The sequence below is a fragment of the Stegostoma tigrinum genome, chromosome 14, assembly GCF_030684315.1.
Source record: "Stegostoma tigrinum isolate sSteTig4 chromosome 14, sSteTig4.hap1, whole genome shotgun sequence".
NCBI classification, from domain to species: domain Eukaryota; kingdom Metazoa; phylum Chordata; class Chondrichthyes; order Orectolobiformes; family Stegostomatidae; genus Stegostoma; species Stegostoma tigrinum.
In genome coordinates, this window is record NC_081367.1 from 75,840,380 (window position 1) to 75,862,807 (window position 22,428).

At 40.6% G+C, this 22,428-nt stretch overlaps 1 protein-coding gene across 5 annotated transcripts in view; it reads right to left on the reverse strand.

Moving 5' to 3' along the window:
- The window catches only part of agfg1a (ArfGAP with FG repeats 1a), a 65,926-nt gene extending 44,196 nt beyond the window's left edge, over positions 1-21,730 (reverse strand). For 2 of the 5 annotated variants that reach the window (XM_048541611.1, XM_048541610.1), the window contains exons 1-3: positions 21,479-21,730; positions 14,523-14,616; positions 8,143-8,258 (exon numbers count right to left, since the gene is read on the reverse strand). In XM_048541611.1, coding sequence (XP_048397568.1) covers positions 8,143-8,258; positions 14,523-14,616; positions 21,479-21,639 — 371 coding nt within the window. In that variant the 5' untranslated portion in view covers positions 21,640-21,730. Of the gene's footprint in view, positions 1-8,142; positions 8,259-14,522; positions 14,617-20,803; positions 20,824-21,478 lie in introns of those variants that run through there. The other 3 variants (XM_048541613.1, XM_048541612.2, XM_048541615.1) reach the window with 2 other exon arrangements.
- Positions 21,731-22,428: the final 698 nt, after the last annotated feature.

Genomic DNA, 22,428 nt, shown 5'->3' on the forward strand with positions numbered 1-22,428 from the left:
CTGCCAACAGCAGAGTAGAGGGAAGGCAGAGAGACACAAAGCATGGTTTTGGGAGACTGGAAGGTACACAAGAGACAAGAATTAGAAGAGATTGTGGTAGTAAAGAGGGCCTTTTCCTAGTGATCCCAGCATCACAGAGGTCAGTCTTTAGCCAAGATGATTCACTCCACATGATATTGACAAACAGCTAAAGGCACTGGATATTACAAAGGCTATAGACCCTGACAGCATCCCTGAAACAGCACTGAAGACGTTTGCTCTAGAATCAGAACCATAACCACTCCTAGCCAAACAGGGAAAGCAGCTGATTTGAGAGTACATCGATTTCCAATTTTTAAAATGAAAGTAGGGTATTTAGTTTGTGTTTGAGCCTTTAGTTTTTTTTAAAACTCATTCATTCAAGGGATGAGGGCGTTACTGGCTAGGCCAGCATTTATTGCCCATCCCTAATTGCCCAACATTGCGGTGGCTCCGGAGTCACAAACAGGCCAGTGTGGGTAAGGATGGCAGCTTCCTTCCTTAAATGGCATTAGTAAGTCAGATGGGTTGATCGTCATCATTAGACTCTTAATTCCAGATTTTACCATCTGTGTGGTGGATTTTGAACCCGGGTCCCCAGAACATTACCTAATTCTCTAGACTAAAAGTCCAGCGATAATAATACTACATCATTGCCTCCCCATATTTTCTGCATTTATCTGAGTAATAACTCATTAGGTTTCACAGTATGCCCACACTTAATCCAAGGGTAATAAACTGTCTTTAGAGTAACGATGCCATCTCAGAAGCGTCAAGTGCAGTGTACTTCCTGCAGTATGTGTGAAGTTATGGCCATACCCCATGCTCCAGACAAACATCTACAGGAAGTATCACCAGCTGCATAACCCTGAGCTCCAGCTTTCGGAATGTGAAGGGCAGCTGGAGTCACTATTGTCCATCTGTGATGCAGAGGACCACCAACGTGGATAGAATGTTTAGAAAGATGGTTACACCTCAGATTCGAAACTAGCGAGGGTGTTGATTCCATAGGGGAGAGCCAAATGATGGCACTGTGGGTGATTCAGTTGTACAGGTAAGGAGCAAGATGACTGGAAGAGCCCCAGTTACAGGGGATAGGTATAGTCAGGGGATCAGCCAGAAGGCATGGTCTACATTGGTACCAAATACATAAGTGGGAAAAAGGATGAGGTTCTGAACACAAATTTCAAGGAGTTAGGAAGGAAATATATCAGATTTGAGGAACTCTGCCAGGCAGGATCTGTTCAAGCTGGTTGTGATACACCTCATTTGGACTGGGACCGATAACCTTTCAGGAAGATCTGCTAGTGGGTTTAGTATGGAGGGTTTAAACCACCTTGTGGTTGGGAGGGGCGGGGGGGGGGGGGAGAACTAAAGGTAACCAAAATTCCAAGGAAATAAATTTAGTAACAGGAGCTGGAAAAGATACAGGGAGACTATAAGACAGGAGAAACAAAGCAGAGTGTGATTCAAAAGCAGAATGATATCAAAAATACAAAAGTAAAGGCATTTTACCTGAAAACATGCAGCAGTCTAACAAGGTCGATGATGTAAAGGCACAAATAGATCACAACAGACATGGGTCTCACTAATTGCTATTACTGAAACATGACTGCACAGTGATCAGGACTGAGAACTGAATATTCAAGAATATTCCATGTTTAAGAAGGATGGACATGAAGGAAAAGGATGCTGCATTAATTATAAGGGATGGGATAATACATTAGTAAAGAAGGATATCAGATCGAAAGAACTGCGTATGCAATATGTTTGGGCAGAAACAAGTAGCAGCTGGAGTCATCTGACATTGGTTGGAGTTATTTACAGGCCACCAGATTATGATGATTATGTGGGGCATGGAATTAATCAGGAAATGAGAGAATAATGTAGTAAGGGAAACACAGTTCTCATGGGTGAATTCAATCCATACATATGACTTGACAATTTTTATACTCTATGTCCTGAACAGTGAAGGCAAGTATGCCATATGCCTTCTCGACCACTTGTGTTGCCACTTTCAGAGAAACATGGACCTGTACACCGGGATCCCTCTATATGTTGATGCTACTAAGGGTTCTGCCATTTGCTAAAGTCCACACAGACAGCATCTACCGCCCTGCACCCAATCAAGTTTCTGAGACATGACCTACCCCACTTAAAGTCGTGTGCCTTGTTAGAATTACTTCCTATCTCATGTACTGGCGTGGATTAATGACTGGTAGACATACGGAAGAGAGAAAGTAGGCATGAATGGGTAATTCTTTGTCGATAGGCTGTAACTAGTTGTGTACCACCAGGGTCAGGACTTAGGTCCTAACAGTTCACAATATATACAACTGATTTGGAGTTGGGAACCAAATGTAGTGTCTCCCTACTTGCAAACGATACAAACTAAATGGAAATGTGTGCAATAAGGAATATGTAAAGCAGGGTTTGGGGGATTTGGACAGGCTTAGTGAATGGGCAAGAAAATGGCAGATGGAATATAATGTGGAAAACTGTGAAGTTTGCACTTGGTAAGAGAAACAGATGTGCAGTTCTACAAAATGTCCTGTCACTAAATCACTGAAGGCTAACACTTACTTAACAAGCTATTAGGAATGCTAGTGGAATGTTAGCCTTTGGTGCAAAAGGATTGGACTAAATGAGTAGTGAAGCCCTCCTTCAATTGTATAGAAAGCAGGTTAGATTGCATCTGGACAATTGTGTGCAATTCCCGATTACCAGTGGCATACAGAATTGTGGGGGCAGGATAGGTGAAAGGCATTAAAATGTCTAATCAGCCATAATCATAGTGAACGGCAGGGCAGGCTTCACAAGCTCAATGGTCTATCCCTTATGTTCCAAACTATTCATGGAATATAGAACAATGTCAATTTAGTTTAAAAAAAGGTTCAAGGACAGAACACAGTGAGTTATGATAAACAAAGTGTGAGGCTGGATGAACACCGCAGGCCAAAAAAAGCTGCTTGGCCTGCTGCGTTCATCCAGCTCCACACTTTGTTATCTTGGATTCTCCAGCATCTGCAGTTCCCATTATCACTGATCACAAGTTATGATAAACAACCGTTTTTCAGACAGGAGGATGGTTGACAGTCATATTTCCAAACGTGGAGAATGGAAATATATAGTAAGATGTTAAAACTATCAAACCTGGAGGTGGGGCAGACAATGAGTGTGATACCAATTGACTGTAACAGGAAACAGGCTGGCAAAATAAGAAATAATCGACAGATGGATAATATATAACAATAAGAGATGTTGCATCTTGACAGAAGATTCAGTGAACCAATACAGACCTAATGGCATCACACCAGAGAATCTACAGGAACACAAGGACTTTGGGGTTCATGTAGAATATTGAGACAGGCTGGACAAGGTTTAAAAATAAAACTGTTGCACATTAGGTAATGGTGCAAGAACTATGGAACACAGACTTACAGTTTTGAGCAAGAAATGAAGTGGTAATGTGAAGAATGTTTTATTCTGAACATAGAAAATGACAAAAACCTGAAAGGCACTGACTATGAGTGCGGTGGAAGTAGTGATGAAAGATTTCAAAAGGACATTAGATGGACAGTTGAGAGAAATAAACTTCCAAGACCAAAAAATGCAGCAAAGAACAGGACAGATGGATTATTCTTTAGGGAGCCTCCATGCAGTCTATGGATCAAATGGCCTCCCTCTGTACCATAATGATGCCATGACTAGGTGATATTCAAGGGGTTCCTTTAAAGACAAAGGACAATGTATTGGATTTGATAGCTGCAGCACACAGGCGAAGAAAGAGCATCAACTTTTATTCTCTACTTTGTAGTATTCAACGGGTTAGAGTTCGCTAATCGATGCACCTACGTGCATCATGGTTAGTTTGCCCACAGCCCAGTTGAGATTCCAGCTGTATAACTAGCTTAAAGCACAAATTGTCAACACATTGATAAACTTGCAGAAGCACAAAAAAATTATTAACTACAGTTGTGTTTTTTTGATTTTCTGCATGATATTCCAAATTGTATGAAGATGAGATTGTATTTTGAATTATCAGTGGATGTAAGCATAAGAAAGAGTTCAAAAGTACTGATGAGACCTAAGTACCAATAGGTGTCTTTAATGGCCCTTCCCTGTTGCTGCCCTGTTTCAGAAGAAAATTAAAATGTTCTAACTGAACTGTTGCACTGTATGCAAACTTTTAGTTCTGTCCATGTTTAACACTTGTATTTATTTATGCACCAATTGTTTTGTATCTTTTAATGGGCTCTTCTCTTTTTTTTAAAAACTTTGCTCATGGGACATGGGCATTGAGAGTCAGCATGGAAAAAGGCCCTTCGGCCAAAATTGTCCATGCTGACCAGATTTCCTCCACTGAACTAGTCCCATTTTCTTGTGTTTGGCCCATATCCCTTTAAACCTTTCCAATCCACGTGCATGTCCAAATGTCTTTTAAATATTGTAATTGTTGCTGGGCTAGCATGTTCTGCCCATCTCTTGTTAGCTTTGAGAAGGTGGTTGGGCCTATGACACCTCCTGAAGGAACACTTGAGATGTCCCGGACCTGAAGTGACTGAACTCTAATAATCATGACCATCTTCCTTTGTGCTGGTATGACTCCATCCAGAAGGAGGTTTTCTTGCTCATGTTTTATGGCATCAGGTCAAACTTCATTGGGTCTACAGTCAAAGTTATGGACTCCCAGGATAGCTCCCCCCAGACTGTATACCACAGTTCTGCCTTTTCTGCAAGATCTGTCCTGATAGAAGAACAGGACATATCCAGGGGTTGCGGTGGTGCTGTCTCGGATATATTGTCTCTAAGGTATGATTCCAAATATATGACTATGTCAGGCTGTTGCTTGAGCAGTCCAAAACAGTGGGACATAGTCTCAGGAAAAGGGTGAGGCCATTTCAGAGTGGGATGAGGAGAAATACCTTCACTCCAAAGGTGGTGAACCTGTGGAATTTTCTACCACAAAAAGCAGTGGAGGCCAGCTTACTGAATAATTTTAGGAAAAAAACAGATCTATTTTGAGAGGTCACAGGGATGTAGGGAAGAAGTCTGATGCTAAGCTCAGCCATTAAAATGATGAATGGCAGAGTAGGCTTGAGGGGCTGCTTCTAAGTTCTGTTCTTCTGTAATAGAAAGACTCAAAAGTATAGATGTCTGATTTATTTCCTTACTTATATGCACATAATCAAAATACTGCATGTATGTTCGATCCGCATTCTTTAAATCAAGAAGAGAAGAAATTTTAACCTGGTATTCTCAGAAAGTCCTCAGAGTCTGGTGCTCCAATTTGGGTATACAATCAGAAATCCAAACAGAGTCTGTTCTGAGGAAGAGTCACCAGACCTGAAGCGTTAACTGCTTTTTTTTTCCTTCACAGATGCTGTTAGACCTGTGAGCTTTAACAGCATATTTGTTTTTGTTCCTGATTTACCTCATCCATAGTTCTTTCGGTTTTTATCCAAACAGAGGGTATGACTGCAGAACGTCTGGCAGCATTTATTTAGGATCATCCAACAAGTCTCAAGAGTCCGCTAATTCATGGAACATATTGTCACCTAAAGCTACCTTCTGTTGAAATGTTTAATAATTTTTACAAAAAAAACGACAAGCAGATGACCAACTTTTACTGCCAGAGAAATGAGCTTTACAGGATAACAGGAGGTGATCCTAAGCTGATACAGTCCCATTTGCCAGCATTTGGCCCACATTCCCCTAAATGCATCCTATCCAATGTACCCAACCAGATGCCTTTTAAAGGTTGTAACTGTACTTGCCCCCACCACTTCCTCTGGCAGCTCATTCCATACATGCACCACCCTCTGCGTGAAAAAGTTGAAAAGCTATGACAGAAATGTGGCTCAGGGAGGGGCAAGACTGCCAGCTTAACAGGGCAGCATGGTGGCTGAGTAGTTAACACTGCTACCTCACAGTGCCAGCTACAGGTACCCGGGTTCAATTCACCCTCAGGTGACTGTGTGAAGTTTGCACATTCTCAGTGTGTGTGCGTGAGGGTTTCCTCCGGGTGCTCCAGTTTCCTCCCACAGTCCAAAAATGTGCAGGCTAGGTGGATGACCGTGCTAAATTACCTATAGTGTTCAAGAAGTGTAGATTTTTTAAAAATGAAAGAACTGCGGATGCTGTAAATCAGGAACAAAAACAAATATGCTGGAAAAGCTCAGCAGGTCTGGCAGCATCTATTAAGGGAAAAACAGAGTTACCGTTTCGGGTCCGGTGACCCTTCCTCAGATTGTGTAGATTAGGTGGGTTATAGGGGGATGGGTCGAGGTGGGATACTCTGAGGGTTGGTGTGGACTTGTTGGACCGAAGGGCCTGTTTTCCACACTGTAGGGATTCAATTTTACATGATCTTAACGTTCTGGGGCATAAGTAGTATAGGAAAGACAGAAAGGGGGACAAGAAAGGAAAGGAGTGACAGTTTTGGCTAAAGATAAGATTATGGTTGTACTTAGGGAGGATTTTCCTGGGAGAACGTCAGTGAAGCTATATGGGTGAAACTGAGAAATAAGAAGGGATGATCACCTTATTGGGATTGTAGTACAGGCCTCCCAGTAGTTGGAAATTGAGAATCAACCATGTGCAATGATCTCCGTTATCTGTAACAATAGTAGGGTTGTAATAGTAGGGGATTTTAACTTTAACTGGCATTGTCATAATGTTAAGAGCTTGGGTGCAGGAGAATTTGTTAAGCATGTACAAGAAAATTTTCTTATTCAATATGTGAATGTATCTATTACAGAAGGAGCACAACTCAAACTTCTCTTGGGAAACAGGGCAGGACAAGTGACTGAGATGTCAGTAGAGGAGCACTTTGGCTGTAAGTGATCATAAATCTTTTAGTTTTAAAATATTTATGGAAAGAGTAGACTGGTCTTGAACGTATGCCATCAATTTATCAGATAAATCAGCCAATGACCTAAGAAATTGTTTAGGTTCCCTTGACATCCAAGATTACTTGTCACAGATATTCAGCGAGCAAGACTGCAAAAATAGCAAGCCCACCCAAAGTGTGAGGACCATACAGGCTAATCTAACTGCACATTCTAAGATAATAAAATGTGAGGCTGGATGAACACAGCAGGCCAAGCAGCATCTCAGGAGCACAGTTCCCATTATAACTGCACATTCTGTTTTGTCCCCCCACATCTTCGCTTAATTTCCAACATGCCAATTTTTTGTTAAAGGTTTACATTCCAGCTTTGAAAATATACAAAAGACCAGGAGATAAAAGAAAAAGAATGTTACTCAAAAGCATTTGGTAGTTAACAGTGATGATCACTTCTGTTACTCCTATTTAAGGTTTTTAATAGTGCTTCCATCAAATCCATTACAATAATTAAAGTGGCATTATGACAAAGTAGTACCTGTGGAGATGTGCTGAAAGCCAAGGTACTTTTGGTCATCTGTTTTGGATGTCCTAAAGTTAAAGGATTCTAGGTTAGAACCTTTGAGCTTCTGAAGAATTGAAAAATAATATTTATATTCCAGTCATAACAGCTGCAGGATTCCTAAGAATGCCGCCATTGCTCATTGCACTCACCAGATCAGATTCCAACAGTGATGGAATATTGACACTCCAGAAACAATGCCTCCTTTATGGAATTGTCTCTGACAGAATAACCTTAGTTTACAGCATGCCTACAGGTAGGCTACTAATTTGATCACGGGGCCACAATGTGATATCAGACATTGCGCCTCTTAGATGTCTTTCCTTCTTCCCTTCCAATACTAAACTCATTACGTTTTGCCATTCCTTATGAACTTCCGATGCTCCTCAGGACACTTTATCTTACTCTTTCTTGCTCCTAGACATCTCCCTATGTAATAATACATGTACCTCACGTTCCATTTCTTTTCCTCTCATTGTGATATATCAACTTATTCTACCCAATTCGCTTCCCAGAATGATTAACAAAAGACTCACTGCCTTGTGGAATTGACGTAAGGTTCACAAGCATTTCATGTCCTACTTATAGATTTACAGCCAAAATCTGACAGCAGATGAGCTTAATTTATGCAACTGCTTTAAATATCGCAAGGGACTGACTAGCACATCTCAATGGTTAACCAGGCCACATGAACAACCAGAGATTTAACATTTACCATCTCTTCTTCTCGTATTTTTCCTGCAGGAAATCTTTGACTTTCTGTGGATCTCTGAAATCTGGATAAATAGATGATCTTTCATCGTACAATCCCAGCCAAATCTGTTTACAGACCTGAATAATAAAATGCAGAAAATGCCATCTTGTTAAACATGCCAAACGTACTAGTTTTAGAATTTAACTTTGTACTTGTTTTTCAGCAATTTTGCACATGTGTATTCAGAGGATGCAGTTCTCTAATTTCCTGTGACCAGTGCAATTCACATTTAAAAGTGCGGATCATGCATTAATTCAGTGTCTTCTTTAGAAAGAATAGACCTTCAACATCAATAAAAAGAATCAACATATAATATTAAGGTGGATAGGTATGAGGGAGATTAAGTAATCCAATTAAGGCAGATTTTTTGTACAGCTCATTAAATCCCCGAAGCAAGAATCAAGCAAGGGAGAACATTGTAATCCTCCATCCAATTTACAGCATGGCACCAAACAGACATTAATTCTTTACATCGATTTTAAAAATTACAAAGGTTCTATGAATTCTTGGACTTGTACGTCAAATGCACTTCATTATTAAAGTAGAGTGAATGTACAATATAGAGATTAGATTTAATAGTCAAAGGAACACAGAAACATAGCAAATAGCAGCAGGATTAGGTCATTCTAACCCATTGAGCCTGCTCCATCATTCGCTATGATCACGGATGATCATCCAACTCAAGTGCTCCAAGAACTTTATCTAACTCATTCACGAAAAAAAACAATGTTTCAGCTTCAGTCTCCCTGTAGCAGAGAATTCTACAGGTTCACTGTTCTCAGGGTAAAGAGATTTCTCCTCATCTCAATCCTAAATTGATTACCCCTTATTCTCAGACTGTGGCCCTTGCTTCTGGGCTCCCTGGTCAGCGGGAATAATTCTTCCTGTATTTGCCCTGTTTAGTCCCATTAGAATTTCATAGGTTTCTATGAGGCTCTCCCTCTTAACTCCAGTCAATATAGTCCTGATTGACCTTCTCTTCATACCCAAGTCCTGTCATTGCAGGAATTAGTCTGATCAACCTCTGCTGCACTACCTCCATCGCAAGAATATCCTCCCTAACATAAGGAGACCAAAACTGCACACTATGGTTCAGTTGTGATTTCACCAAGGTAGTGTACAATTGCAGTAATTCTCTTTACTCAAATCCACTCATTACGACAGCCAAAACACCACTTGCCTTCAGCAGTGCCTGCTGCCCCTGCAGACTTACTTTCAGCAACTAGTGCAAGGACACCAAGGTCTCATTGCACCTCCCCGTTTCTCAACCTATCAACATTCAGACAATAATCTGCCTTCCTGATTTTGCTAGCAAGTGAATAACCTCACATTTTTCCACATTATACCTTATCTGCCATGCACTTGCCCACTCGCTCAACTTGCCAAATCACATTGAAACATCTCTGCACCCTCCTCACAAATCACCACCGTATCCAGCTTTGTGTTGTCTGCAAATCTGGAGATATTACATTTTGTTCCCACATCTAAATCATTAATTTTTAATTATTGTCTGCAAACAGCTGGGGTGCAAGTGCTATTAGGTGCAGTATCCCACTCATCACTGGCTGCCACTGGGGAAAAGACCTGTTTCTTCTTTCTCTTTGCTTCCTGTCAGTCTGTTAACGAATTCTCAATCCATAGCAGTGGTACCCCCAATCCCTGGCAGCTGAAGAACTTCTGAATGAGTCAACAAATGTAACTGACTATACTTGTTTCAGTCAGGAGAAAGCTGCAATGTTTTGAAATTCAATTTTGTTCTTTAAAAAAATCAAATTTTTCAATGAAAAATTACATGAATTTGTGAAGGCAATATAGAATTAGGTACGAGACACTTAAAGGATTACATTAGCGTAGTCTATTGGAACATGGGCTTTAAGAGCAGGAGTAGGCCATGAAACTGCTCAAGTCTGCGGCACCATTCATTAAGATCAGGTTGATTTGGTTGTGGTCTCAATTCCACTTTCCTATTGATCCTCAAAACACTCAACTCCCTTATCTATCAAGGGGCACTTTGTGAGCTATTCAAATTATATGTAGAATGTGAAGGGGAAGGTTAAAGTAGCTTTGTACCAGTCTCTGGGTTTTCTGTAAATGAAGGAAGATAAGGGTTTTACAAACATGCCTATCAACTTTGTTAAGGTTGGGGCACTGGCTTGTGGCCTAACAGGAAACGGATTTAATTTTTTGACATTTGTCAGCCTCTATTCAGCAACAGTCTGGTGTGTGGAGTACGTATTTGTGTTCTGTAGGTATCTAGGAACAGATTTCAGATTTTGTTTTAGTGATTCATGGTGTGAGAGTGTTGCTGGCTCGCCATTTGTTGCCCATCCTAATTACCCAGAGAGCAGTTAAGAGTCAACTACTTTGCTGTGGGCCTGGAGTCACATGTACAACAAATCACGTTAAGGACAGCAGATTCCCTTCCTAAAGGGCATTAGTGAACCAGATGGTTTTTTCCCAACAATAGGCATTATTTTCTTAAGCTCGGAATTTAATAACAATCTGAAATTAAAATATGGGAGATGGGAATTGAACCCAAATCTCCACAACATTAGCTGGGTCTCTTGATTAATTACCTTACAATAATACCATGAGGCCACTGCACACCCTATTGACTGTTTACTATTTCAGGAGTGTCTTTCAGGATCCTTATGTTCCTCTTTCTAATCAGTACGGGGATGCAACAGTTTAGAGGTATTATTGTTGGACTGTTAATCCAGAGACCCAGGTAATGTTCCAGAGATAATGGGAACTGCAGATGCTGCAGAATCCAAGATAATAAAGTGTGAAGCTGGATGAACACAGCAGGCCAAGCAGCATCTCAGGAGCACAAAAGCTGACGTTTCGGGCCTAGACCCTTCATCCCGAAACGTCAGCTTTTGTGCTCCTGAGATGCTGCTTGGCCTGCTGTGTTCATCCAGCTTCACACTTTATTATCTAATGTTCCAGAGACCTCGGTTTGAATCCCGCAACGGCAGCTGGTGGAATTTAAATTCAATAAAAGTCTGGAATTAAGAGTCTAATGAAGACTGTGAAGTCATTGTAATTGTTGGGAAAACTCATCTGGTTCACTAATGTCCTTTAGGGAAGGAAGCTGCCATCCTTACCTGGTCTGGCCCACATATGACTCCAGACCCACAGCAACATGGTTCACTCTTAACTGCCCTCCTAGATGGAAAATAAATGCTGGCCCAGCCAGTGGTGCCCTCTTCTTGTGAATGAATAAAAACAAATAAACTGAGACCCCATTGTCCAACTTGTTTTCCCATTTCTTTCAATTGCTTCGGCGTTAGTTGTGGCCCACCTCTCACTTGCAGGCCTAATATTTTCCATGTCATCTTTTGACCTGGAGGTAAACACTTTAAGAGATATATTTGCAAAAGTTTGCTGGACAGAGAACAATTTCAAAGGAAATAGCTGATAGTGGATGATTTTTTGAGCACTCCTAGAAGTTGAAGAGTTTTCAAGGAGATGCAATCCACTTTGAACCTTCCAGAGAACTGAACAGGTACAATGTTACACACCAGATGCAGACCTCAGTACTGTGTCACCCTAGATTACACAGTAGTCTCAGCCACTCTCTAGAATAGGAACTCATACAGAATGTTGGATTTCGGGGGTTGTTCTCCTCACAAAAACAAGGCCGAGTGCAGATTTAATTAAGATATTTTTAAAATGGCGGGGGGGGGGGGGAAGAAGAGATGGATGGGAATGCAGAATTGAGGTAAAAATCAGATCTGTCATGTTCTTCAGGAATGGCAGAACAAACTCAAGGGGCTGAATGGCCTGCTCCTAGATCATAAGGTCAAAGTCACAAGTGGTCTAGGCAAAGTAAAATTCTCCTCACTGATGGGAGAGTCAACAGCAGCAGATTGTAATTTAAGGCGATTGAGAAAATGACAATGGCAACATGAAGAAAAAAACTGCCACATCAAGAGTAGTAAGCAGCTGGAATGTGTTACCCGAAAGCATGCTGGAAGCAAATGTAATCACAGTTTGAAAGAGACCCGAAAAAGCACCCAAAGAGCGAGAATTTGCAGAATTATGAGAAAAGAGGAGAACGTGGGGCTAGCAGAGTTTCTCCTCCAGACTTCTTTCTTCCAAAGACCCTATGAAAGAATAAATATTTGAGCCCTGCCACTGCTTCATTGACCTCATTACTCATCATTAGTACTTTATCTGGTGCCTAAACAAAAACTATTTCAAGCATTTCCTTAAAGTGGTAAATGCAATTATAACTAAAGTACTAATAAAAGAGGATTAATTTAACAAGTGTTACACAAATAGGAAGTAATAATGTCATAATGACGGGATGAATGGACACTGAATACAATGGCATTACAGTAGAGATGTTTCCACTGAATATAAATGCAGAATACAGTGTTGGTTAAGAACTATACTATGGCTTACTTACAAGATATTCAAAAGTAAATGGTACCAAATGTGACACACAAGACTGACCTGAGCAGAAACTGAATGGTACAAGGTCACAAATCCGTGAGGTGCTCCATGAGGGATTATTCAAAAATGATAAAACACAGTGTACTTCAGGAATGAGCCAAGGGCCATGGAACACGGTGCATGCTACAACTTATCATATCTTAAACACCCCCAAAAGACCAGATGGCCAAGTTCTACCTGTACTTATATTACATATTTTCTGCTTTTCCCTTTTCAAATTTTGCAGGCAAGGTGTAAGGTGCATGCTGAAAGTTGGTTGCACCCCTTTCTAGTTCTGATGAATTATCAGACTTGAAAATTCCAACTCTGTTCCTCCTTACACTGATGCTGACCTATTGTTCCCCCTGCTATTGCCTCTGGATAAATCCTAAATCAGAACACCAAGTCTTACAACATGAGAAACATACAAAATGATGGAAATTTAAACTTCATACGTCATCCCAAGACACCACTCTACTGACCATAGAGAAATCATTTGATGCTCTGGTGATTTGTGGTAACATCACAGGCGAAAGATTAGGAAATCAGTTTTTTTTGGGGGGGTGAGTGTGGAGGTAAAGGGAGGTAATAGAAATTCTTTTCTTGAGAAGAATTGCAGCACAACAACATTCTTAAAAACAACTGAAACTTCACTGGCTTATATCTGTTCAATTGGCGAATAGTATATACTGCAACAGTACATCAATTTTAGAGACAGCTTGAGATTTCTTCCGAAATATGCAACCAAGATCTGAAATTTACAAATTTGTCATGAAGAATCAGTCTCAAAACAAGCAAACAACATCTGAAGCACAACTGCAGGAAAGAAATCTGGTCAGACTGCAGCACTGCACCCAATCTCTTGCACTTATTTTCAAAGTTGGCAATTCTTGAAACGCCACCAGTAATAATGTACTGCAATCTCAAACAAGACAAAGAGAAAGGGCTTAGGTGACAGCTACAAGTGCATCAGGAAGTTAAAACACCTATTATTCCAGTGTTAAAATAGCCTGAGCTTCAATTATAATGATGAGAGATATTGTAATTAATATTTGATTCTCTCCAATGTTCAGCAATTTCTAATACAAGGTTGGAAACATTGGCCCTCAACCAGTAATGATTGCATTACCTTAATGGGGGGCCAAATTAGATCCTTGGCATTCAAATGTGAGAAAGAAAATGGATTAATAAAAGGAATTAGTGTTTAAAGCGTTCATTTTCTTCCTTCTCTGTCTCCCTGTACTCATTTATATTGCAACAGTTATCGTTTCTGCCCTACTTTACATACAATATCTTCACCAAAGACAATCCAACATTTGAATAACTCATTAAGCTTGAACATTGATAAAAAAAAGACTAAAAGCTTTTTATCTTGCACATATCAAGACATTTGCAAGAATATCAATTCAAGGGAAAAAGCAACACTTATACATGAGCAAAGTGCATGATTGGCAAGTGGATTCTGATTGGTAGACGCATTGCCATGGAGAATACGTCATTGATGCTGATTGACAAATAACAGTCAGGAGTTGTTTAAATTTTAAACAAAGCAACTTGACTCTGATTGGTCAGGGTAAGGTGACAGCTACCTGCTAGGTCATTTTTTTAGAGCAATGCGCTACCTGATCATATTTTTGCTAATCAGCCTGCATTCTCAAAGTTAATCTTCCAAGATCTGTGGTAATTAGCACAAATGGTCTGAACTTGAGATACGACCCTTTATAAATAAACTAAAGAGCTCAGGAAATAACCAAATATTTCTGCTGAGCATTGAAAACCATTTGTCTATCCATATAATTAATCCAAGAGAATCAAGCCTGAAGTCAGAGATGGAAAGTATCAAGACCATTGCTCAGAATCAATAATATCTGATGGTACCTCATGAAGCAAAATAAACCTACCTCATTACCGTGTTTTTGAAGAAACTCGATTTCTTGTTGTGTGAATGTGGTCATGGAGATTGACTTGACTCTATGTGGAGGATTCAACCCTCGTCTAGAGATTTAAAAACACAGTTTACATTTCTAGACAAATTGTGTACTTTATACTTCCAGAAACTTTTATATAACTTCCATAATAGAGTACTAATTTATTGTCACTATAGTATTTTCACTTTCCACACCCAAGTCATTAATATATAAGCAAACGCGGTCCCAGCACTGATCCCATGGCACTCCACTATCTACAGGATACCATCCTGAAACTGCCTTCCTTATCACAAATCTCTGACTTCTATTAGTTAGCCTATCCGTGCTAACATACTACCCCAACATTATGAGCTCTTCTTAAGTAGCCTAAAATGTGTTACCTTATCAAATGCCTTCTGAAAATCCAAATATAATACATCCACCACTTCCATTTTATCTATCGACTTGTTACCTCATCAAAGAATTCTCATAAATTTCCCCTTTGTGGCACTATGCTGACTGTTTGATCATATGCATCATCAAAAGCTCTGCTATTCCATTCTTTATAATAGACTCTAACACTTTGCCAATATCAGATGATAAGCTAACCAGTCTTTGGTTATCTATGGTACTACATTGGCAGTTTGCTAATCCTCTGGCATGTTTCTGAAATCTAAGGATTCCTAGAAGATTCCAGTATCACTATCTCTGTAGCTACTTCTTTAAATATGCTGGGATGCATCACATCATGGCTAGGGGTGTCATCAGTCTTTAGCCCCATTAGTTTCTGCTCGCATGTTTTCTCTAGTGATAGTTACTCTTTTAATTTCCTCTTCTCCTTTTGTACCTTGACTCTTTAGTTATTCCAGAATGCTATTATAGTCTTCTACTGTGATGAGTGATGTAAAGTATTTGTTTATGTCCTGTGCCATGTGCTGGTTCCCAATTATAACTCCAGCCTCCATCTTTAAGAAACCTGTGTTCACTTTAGCTTGCCCCATCCTTTTCACACACTAAAAGAAGGTCTGGATGTCTATCTTGATATTAATTGCAAGTTTACCCCCAAAGTTTATCATCACCTTTTTGTTTTGGTTGTCTTCATGCTGGACATACTAAATGTAGGGAGGATGTTAGTTCTGGTTGGGAAGTCTAGAACCAGGGGACAGTCTCTACCTTGGAAAGAATTGTGGAGACTAAGTAATACAATAATTTCAAGAAACAGAGATAGGTATAGTTTTAGATTTTAAAAGCATTGAATGGAATGAGGAAAAAGTGGGGATATAGGATTGAGGTAAAGGATCAGCCATGATCCTACTGAATAGTGTGCAGACTCAAAAGGCCAAATGACTTATTCATACTCCTCGTTTCTACGTTTTGTTCCTTTTAAAAATTCTCCATCTTCTGGTTTATCATGAATCTGGCACATTGTAGGCTTTTTCCTTTTAATTATCCCTATCCTTGACTCCCCTTGTTAACCATGATTGATTTATCCCCTTCCTCAAATCCTTCTTTCTCACTGGGATAAATGTTTGCTACGAACCGTGAGCTATTTTATTAAACATTTGCCGTTGTTCCTCAAATACACAAATGTCTTTGCTGTGAACTCCCTTCCCAGTCCATTCCAGCCAGCTCTATCCTTATTCCTCTGAAATTATATTTATTTATTTACATTTAGCACAGTTGCTTCTGACCCAAGTTCCTTCCTCTCACACTGAATACTAAACTCTCTCATGCATGGTCATTGTTTCCTAAGGAAACGTTTCTGCTGACATCATTTCTTAAAACCTGCCTCATCAACATCACCAGATCCAAAATTGCCCGATCCTGATTGAATATACTCTATGAATTATTTCTCATGGCTTTCTAATTTACATAAGGATTAAAGTCACCCCATAATTAATGGACTACCTTTGTTATATGTGTTGATTTATTCGCTGTCCCACAGTATAACTACCATTTGGGGGCCTATGGATTACGAGCAGAGTCTTCTTTCTCTTCTTATTTCTTACCTCCATACATATAGATTCTACATCTTTTGATCCCAAGATCTCTTTGTGCTATGGTACTAATTCAATCCTGTCTTAACAATGCTACCCCATCACCTTTTCTTTCCTGATTGTCCGTTCAAAAAAGTCACATATCTGCGTATTTTATTTCCAGCCTTGATCTCCTTTTAACTATGTCTCTGTAATGACTATTAGATCATAGCCATTGAACCTTCATTTGTGTTGTCAATTCTTTCATTTTGATCCAAATTCTACATGCATTCAAGTAATTTTGCATTTTTACTATTTTTGCCCTTTGACTCTACTTACTGTTGTCTTTCAATGTGCGTACACTTTGTTCCTTCCTGTCTCACTCTGGGTATCATTAGCCAAAGAGCTGCCCTGTAATGTTACTATATTCATATGCTTTGTAAGCCTACATTTCCTTTCTCCGAAATCTCTACCTCTCTAATTAGTTTAAAACCCTTTCAAGGACTAATGAAATGTTGGCCTTTATGACTAGAAGGCTGGAATACGAGAAGGATATTTTTCCACAGCTATGGAAAGCACTGTATGGGACCATATTGGGAGTACATTGCACCATGACAGAGGATGCAGGGATATTGAAGGGAGAACAGCATTGATTCAGCAGAATGTTACCGGAGCTCCAATTATGAGGAAAAATTACACGTACTAGACTTGTATGTTTCCTTATGATGGAAGGTTTAGGGTGATTAGCAAGTTTGATACAGAAAGGATGTTTCCCATGGAAGGGAGCCAGAACTGGGTGCCACAGTTTAAGGATAGGGGGTAAACCTTTTAGAACAGAGATGAGGAGAAATTTCTTCACCCAGAGAGTGGTGGGCCTGTGAAATTCACTAACTCGAAGTGGTTGAGGCCAAAACATTATGCATTTTCAAGGAGGCAGATACAGCTCTTGCAGCTGAAGGGATACGGCAGGGCAGGGAGGTGGGGATGGTGGCGGTCAGGAGTGCGTGATTAGGGCATTGTCCTTAATGATCAGCCATAATCATAATACATGGTGGAGCAGGCTTGAGGGGCCAAATGGCCTGCTCCTGCTCCTATCTTCTATGACCCAATGCAATATTGAGATTGATAGGGTCAATGGAAATAAACCTTTTCACTGGTGCAAAAGTCCAAGGGAAGGAAACAGCACCTCAAAATCAGAGCCAGGCCATTCAAAAAGTTAGAATCATGAACCATATATAGCTCATCATTTCTGCGCCAGTCAAAAATGAGCAATGCATCCTAATTCCATTTTCCAATGTTAGCCCATAGTCATTGTTTACAGCATTTGAGGTGCACATCCAGATAGCTATTAAAATGAATCAAACATTTCTGCCTCTACTACCCTTTCACATAGCGATTTTATATCTCTGGATGAAAAATCTTCTCTTCGTCCGATGCCCCCTAATGACTGTCCTCTCTGCTAAGATAAATAGGCCACTTTAACCAGGCCCGTCACAATTTTGTACATCTCAACAAAATTACATCTCAGTATCCTGAGTTCCAATGACCTCCTTTTCTGTAATGAGGTGACTGCACACAGTACACAGATGGTGGCCTAACAAATGATTTATACAATTTCAGTTTGGCCGCACTGCTCTTGTATTCTGTATCTCAGCGAAAAAAGAAAGGGTTCTATATTTAGTTTTTAACCAACTTAACCTATCCTTAACACCTTCAGAGATCTGCAGATATTCACTCCCAGGGGCCCTCACATCCTCTACACTTCTCATTCGTACATTCCTTTATCATCACTGCAGACTTCTCAGGATTGAATTCCACTTGCTACTGTTCTGTTTGCCTGACACTGATTAGGAAACATCTTGCCATGCATTGGATGATCAGTGGAACAGGTAAATGTTAGCTTTACTCACTTTAGACCTGAAATTGATGGAATTTTGTTTACACATGGTATAAAGAAACCATAGAGTCAAGGGGAGCGGATGCAGAAAAATGACTACGATGGAACAGACTTAAAGGGCTGAAAGACCTACTCTTGCTCCCATGTTAAAAGCAGTATGCAGCCAGCGTGCCAGCAGGAACATATTGCAAGACCACCTGTCTTCTGCCTCTACTGAGACACTTCAAAGGCTGTAGAAACTGCCTGTCCTCAGACTCCACCAAGTCACTGTATTCACAGTCAAAAGTCGGCTTGTATTGACATTGTGTGTGACTGTCATGTCTCATTAATGTGATGTCAAGAACATGAGTTTCTGGGTATGCAGCACTAAGAATGGATTTATATCTTCAGCAGTATTCAATCAAAGGTGAATTGTTTGAGTTTTTTTTGGCAAATTAATTAGAAGCCCATTTTGTAAGCCTTCATATACATTGAGGTTATTTTATTTTTTACTGCTACCCCATATTTGACAATTGAATATAAAATGTCTCCAGTTTCCTATTTTTAATGTGTTCAGTCGTAAGTCCTATTTTAATTTACTTCTAGCCAAGCAAGCATTCCTTCAAACAGAGGCACACCTTTTAAAATCTCAAGGGACTGGTTTAAAGAATAAAAGTCAAATGTTCTGGATGTGAGTTTGCTCGCTGAGCTGGAAGGTTAGTTTTCAGACGTTTTGTCAACATTCTCGGTAACATCATCAGTGAGCCTCTGACGAAGCGCTGGTGTTATGTCCCGCTTTCTATTTATCTGGTTAGGTTTCCTTGGGTTGGTGATGTCATTTCCTGCGTTGGTGATGTCATTTCCTGTTCTTTTTCTCAGGGGATGGTAGATTGGCTCCAAATCAATGTGTTTGTTGATGGAGTTCCGGTTGGAATGCCATGAATTCTCGTGCGTGTCTCTGTCTGGCTTGATGATGTTACCTAGAATGGTGACGAAACGTCTGAAAACTAACCTTCCATCTCAGCGAGCAAACTCACATCCAGAACCTCAACCTGAGCTACAAATCTTCTCAAAACTCGCTTAAAGTCAAATGTAAATAATAATCCCAGGTGTATACGCTATACAGTACAACAGGCAAATAATCCATCGATGCAAGCTCATTTTCAAGCAGTTGGCCTAAAGAATTTTTATTTCCTAAATTACATTTTTTTGGTCAACTTGGAAATTATTCCACAATAAATAGAAACATAATTACTTAATGAAGTCCACAATGACTAAAACTACAATGGAGAAAAGACAGGTCAGGCCTCTATAATTCTGCTCATAGATTACTCAGAAATTAGACTTTCCAAAACCTTAGTTTACCAGTAATTACTCTGATTATTTCCTATCAATGTTCTTCCTGTAAAGACACAATTCCTTTCTTCATTTTCTCCCTCGGCATTGTACCTTGAACAAATTGGATTTGCTGCACCAGACTTTACAAATGTATATCTTTCTTTTGCTGAATATTGCCCTAACTATTGTGAACATGAAACCCCATCACATTCAGCCTAGGGACTGTGTCTCTGCCCTCAATCCCTTTCTTTCCTCGAGATCTAATCCACAAAATCATGCTTCCCATTGCCTATAAGATGAAGTCAGCCATTACTGACAATAACTAACGTACATATATACCGTATATATCTGCTTTCAGCTGCAATAGTAAACTAAATGCAAAAAAGTAAGTTGTTAGCCATGAAGCACGTTGTTTAGTGTCATTCAGGCAATCCAAAGCAAATCTGTACTGATGATACTGGTGATCTGAAAAGCAAAAAGAGTGCTGGAGGAACTCAGCGGGGCTGGCAGCATCCGTAGATAGTGTTAACATTTCGAACCCAATATGCACGACAGATGCTGCCACTCATGAATTTCTCCAACACACTCTACTTTTCCTTTAAATACAAAATCTTTTCCAGTTTATTCTTGTTCCATTTCTCCGTTTAACCCTTAAAGGGACTTTCCTATTTACAATATATGTGCTACTCAGGAACTCACAGGAAATACTGCATCATTTGCTTTTGCATACACAACTTCTGTCTTGCATTCCAAGCTACCTTTTGGAAAATCATAGCAAGCCCAAATTCACATTCATTTTACAATCTGCTGCTGCTTAAGTTCAGTCCTGCAGTGGTTACAAAACTGTTTTGTTGAATTATCCCTCTTCAAACTAATTAGCAATAACAGAAATTTCCCCCCACCCCATCTATTCTAAAAGCACTATAGGTAAAGAGTTTAATAATATTTTTAACACAAGTGGAATTTACTTTGGTGTTGCTTTCAATGCTCTTTCATTCACAGCCTCCCAACACACAATGCTCTCCCCTCCCCACGCGTTAGCTAGCACACTCTGTACTATATTGAGGATTGTTTCAATGCCCCACCTCATGGGTCTCGGTTTTGAGACACTGCATCCGGCAAGTCTTCTCCCTCATTCTCTAATCTGGTTACTAATCCTTTCTCTTCATAAATCACTTAGAATGCTCTATCTTCCTCCCTTTCTCTATTACTTATTCCAAGAATTTTTTTGGTCTAGTTCTCCATCTCCCAGCATCTCTGGGGTCTACCTTGACATTTCTCTCTGCCGACTACGGCATGGACGCCTTCTCCCTTTGTGACTCTGAAAGATGACTTCATCTCTATCCGTGTCCGTGGGATCTGTTCTCTCCACCCCTATTTCCACTATGCTCCCTTCACTTCTACGGGAAACTCTCTTACTCGGCCTGAGCCTTTCTCCCTCCATTTCCAGAATCTCCCCCCCCCCGCTTTCCTCAAGATCTGCAGAGTAGAGGTTTTTTTCTCTCTCTCCCTCTCGCCTCCACCCACCAATCCGCCCCGATTTCGTGCGGATGTTCTTGCTATCCTCTCTGGGCTTGCTATTCCCGCAATACTCCACCCCTCCTTTGTGTGGCCGGGGCGGGTTGTTTGCGTGTGTGTGTCCCTGTGCCATGCTCCCGCTCCATCTCCGTCTATCCCTGTCTCCCCCTCCCCACCCCCCCGCCGGTTGGTTTGTGTGGGGCTGGCTGGAGGGAAGGCCTAGCCGGACCTCTCTCACTCACAGGATTCCGCTGCAGGAGGTGCAGACGAAGGAGCCGATGGTCATGTTGACATAGGTCGGGCCTCTCTGGTCGCAGTCGAAGCACTTCCTGTTGTGCTGCAGCGCTGTCATGTCCCGCAGCAGCTTCAGGTGCTTCTCCTCCTGCTTTCGCTTGGCCGCCATGGAGACCAGATCGAGCGAAATAAAGAGGCACCGGCGACAGCAGCAGGAACAGCACGACCTGCGGCGGGGGACGGAATAGTGGCGGACACACAGTCCCCGAGCGGAAACCATCACACCACTTCCGGTCCGGGGGAGGACGTTAGTGACGGACCCCACCAGGCCTGGAAGCTTCAGTGGAGGGAGCTGGCGTTTCCAGTTCAATGTGATACTTCTTCAGAACTGAAAGGGGGTTTGGAAAGAATAGTGAGTTTTCTTTTGCATCCTTTTGACAAAGGATGCTGTAAAGGCCTGCTCCAGAAATGTGGCATAACATTTTAAACAAAGAACTGCATATTCTGGAATTCTGAAGCAAGATCAGAAATTGTTGGAGAAACTCAGCAGGTCTGGCAGCATTAATGGTGAGAAACAGAGTTACTGTTTTGGGTCTAATAACCCTTTTAACCAGTTTAATCAAGATAAAGGTGATATATGTGCTGAAGGCGGTGGGGGTTCGGTGTAATAACATCCTTGAACAGTATTGATTAGAAACTATCATCTAAAGGACAGACAAGAATCTATTGAAGAGTTGTCACTGGACTCAAAATATTAACCTACTTTATCTCCACAGATGCTGCCACACCTGCTGAGTTTCTCTAGCAATTTGTTTCAGATCTTCAACGTATGCAGTTCTTTATTATTAAAGACAAAGGGGTTTTTGTGATGAAATAGAAATGGAGGTGTAAGCTGGGTACAAATCAAGGTGTGAAATGGAGAGAGTTTATCCTTTCTACTGAAAGCAAACAGTACAAG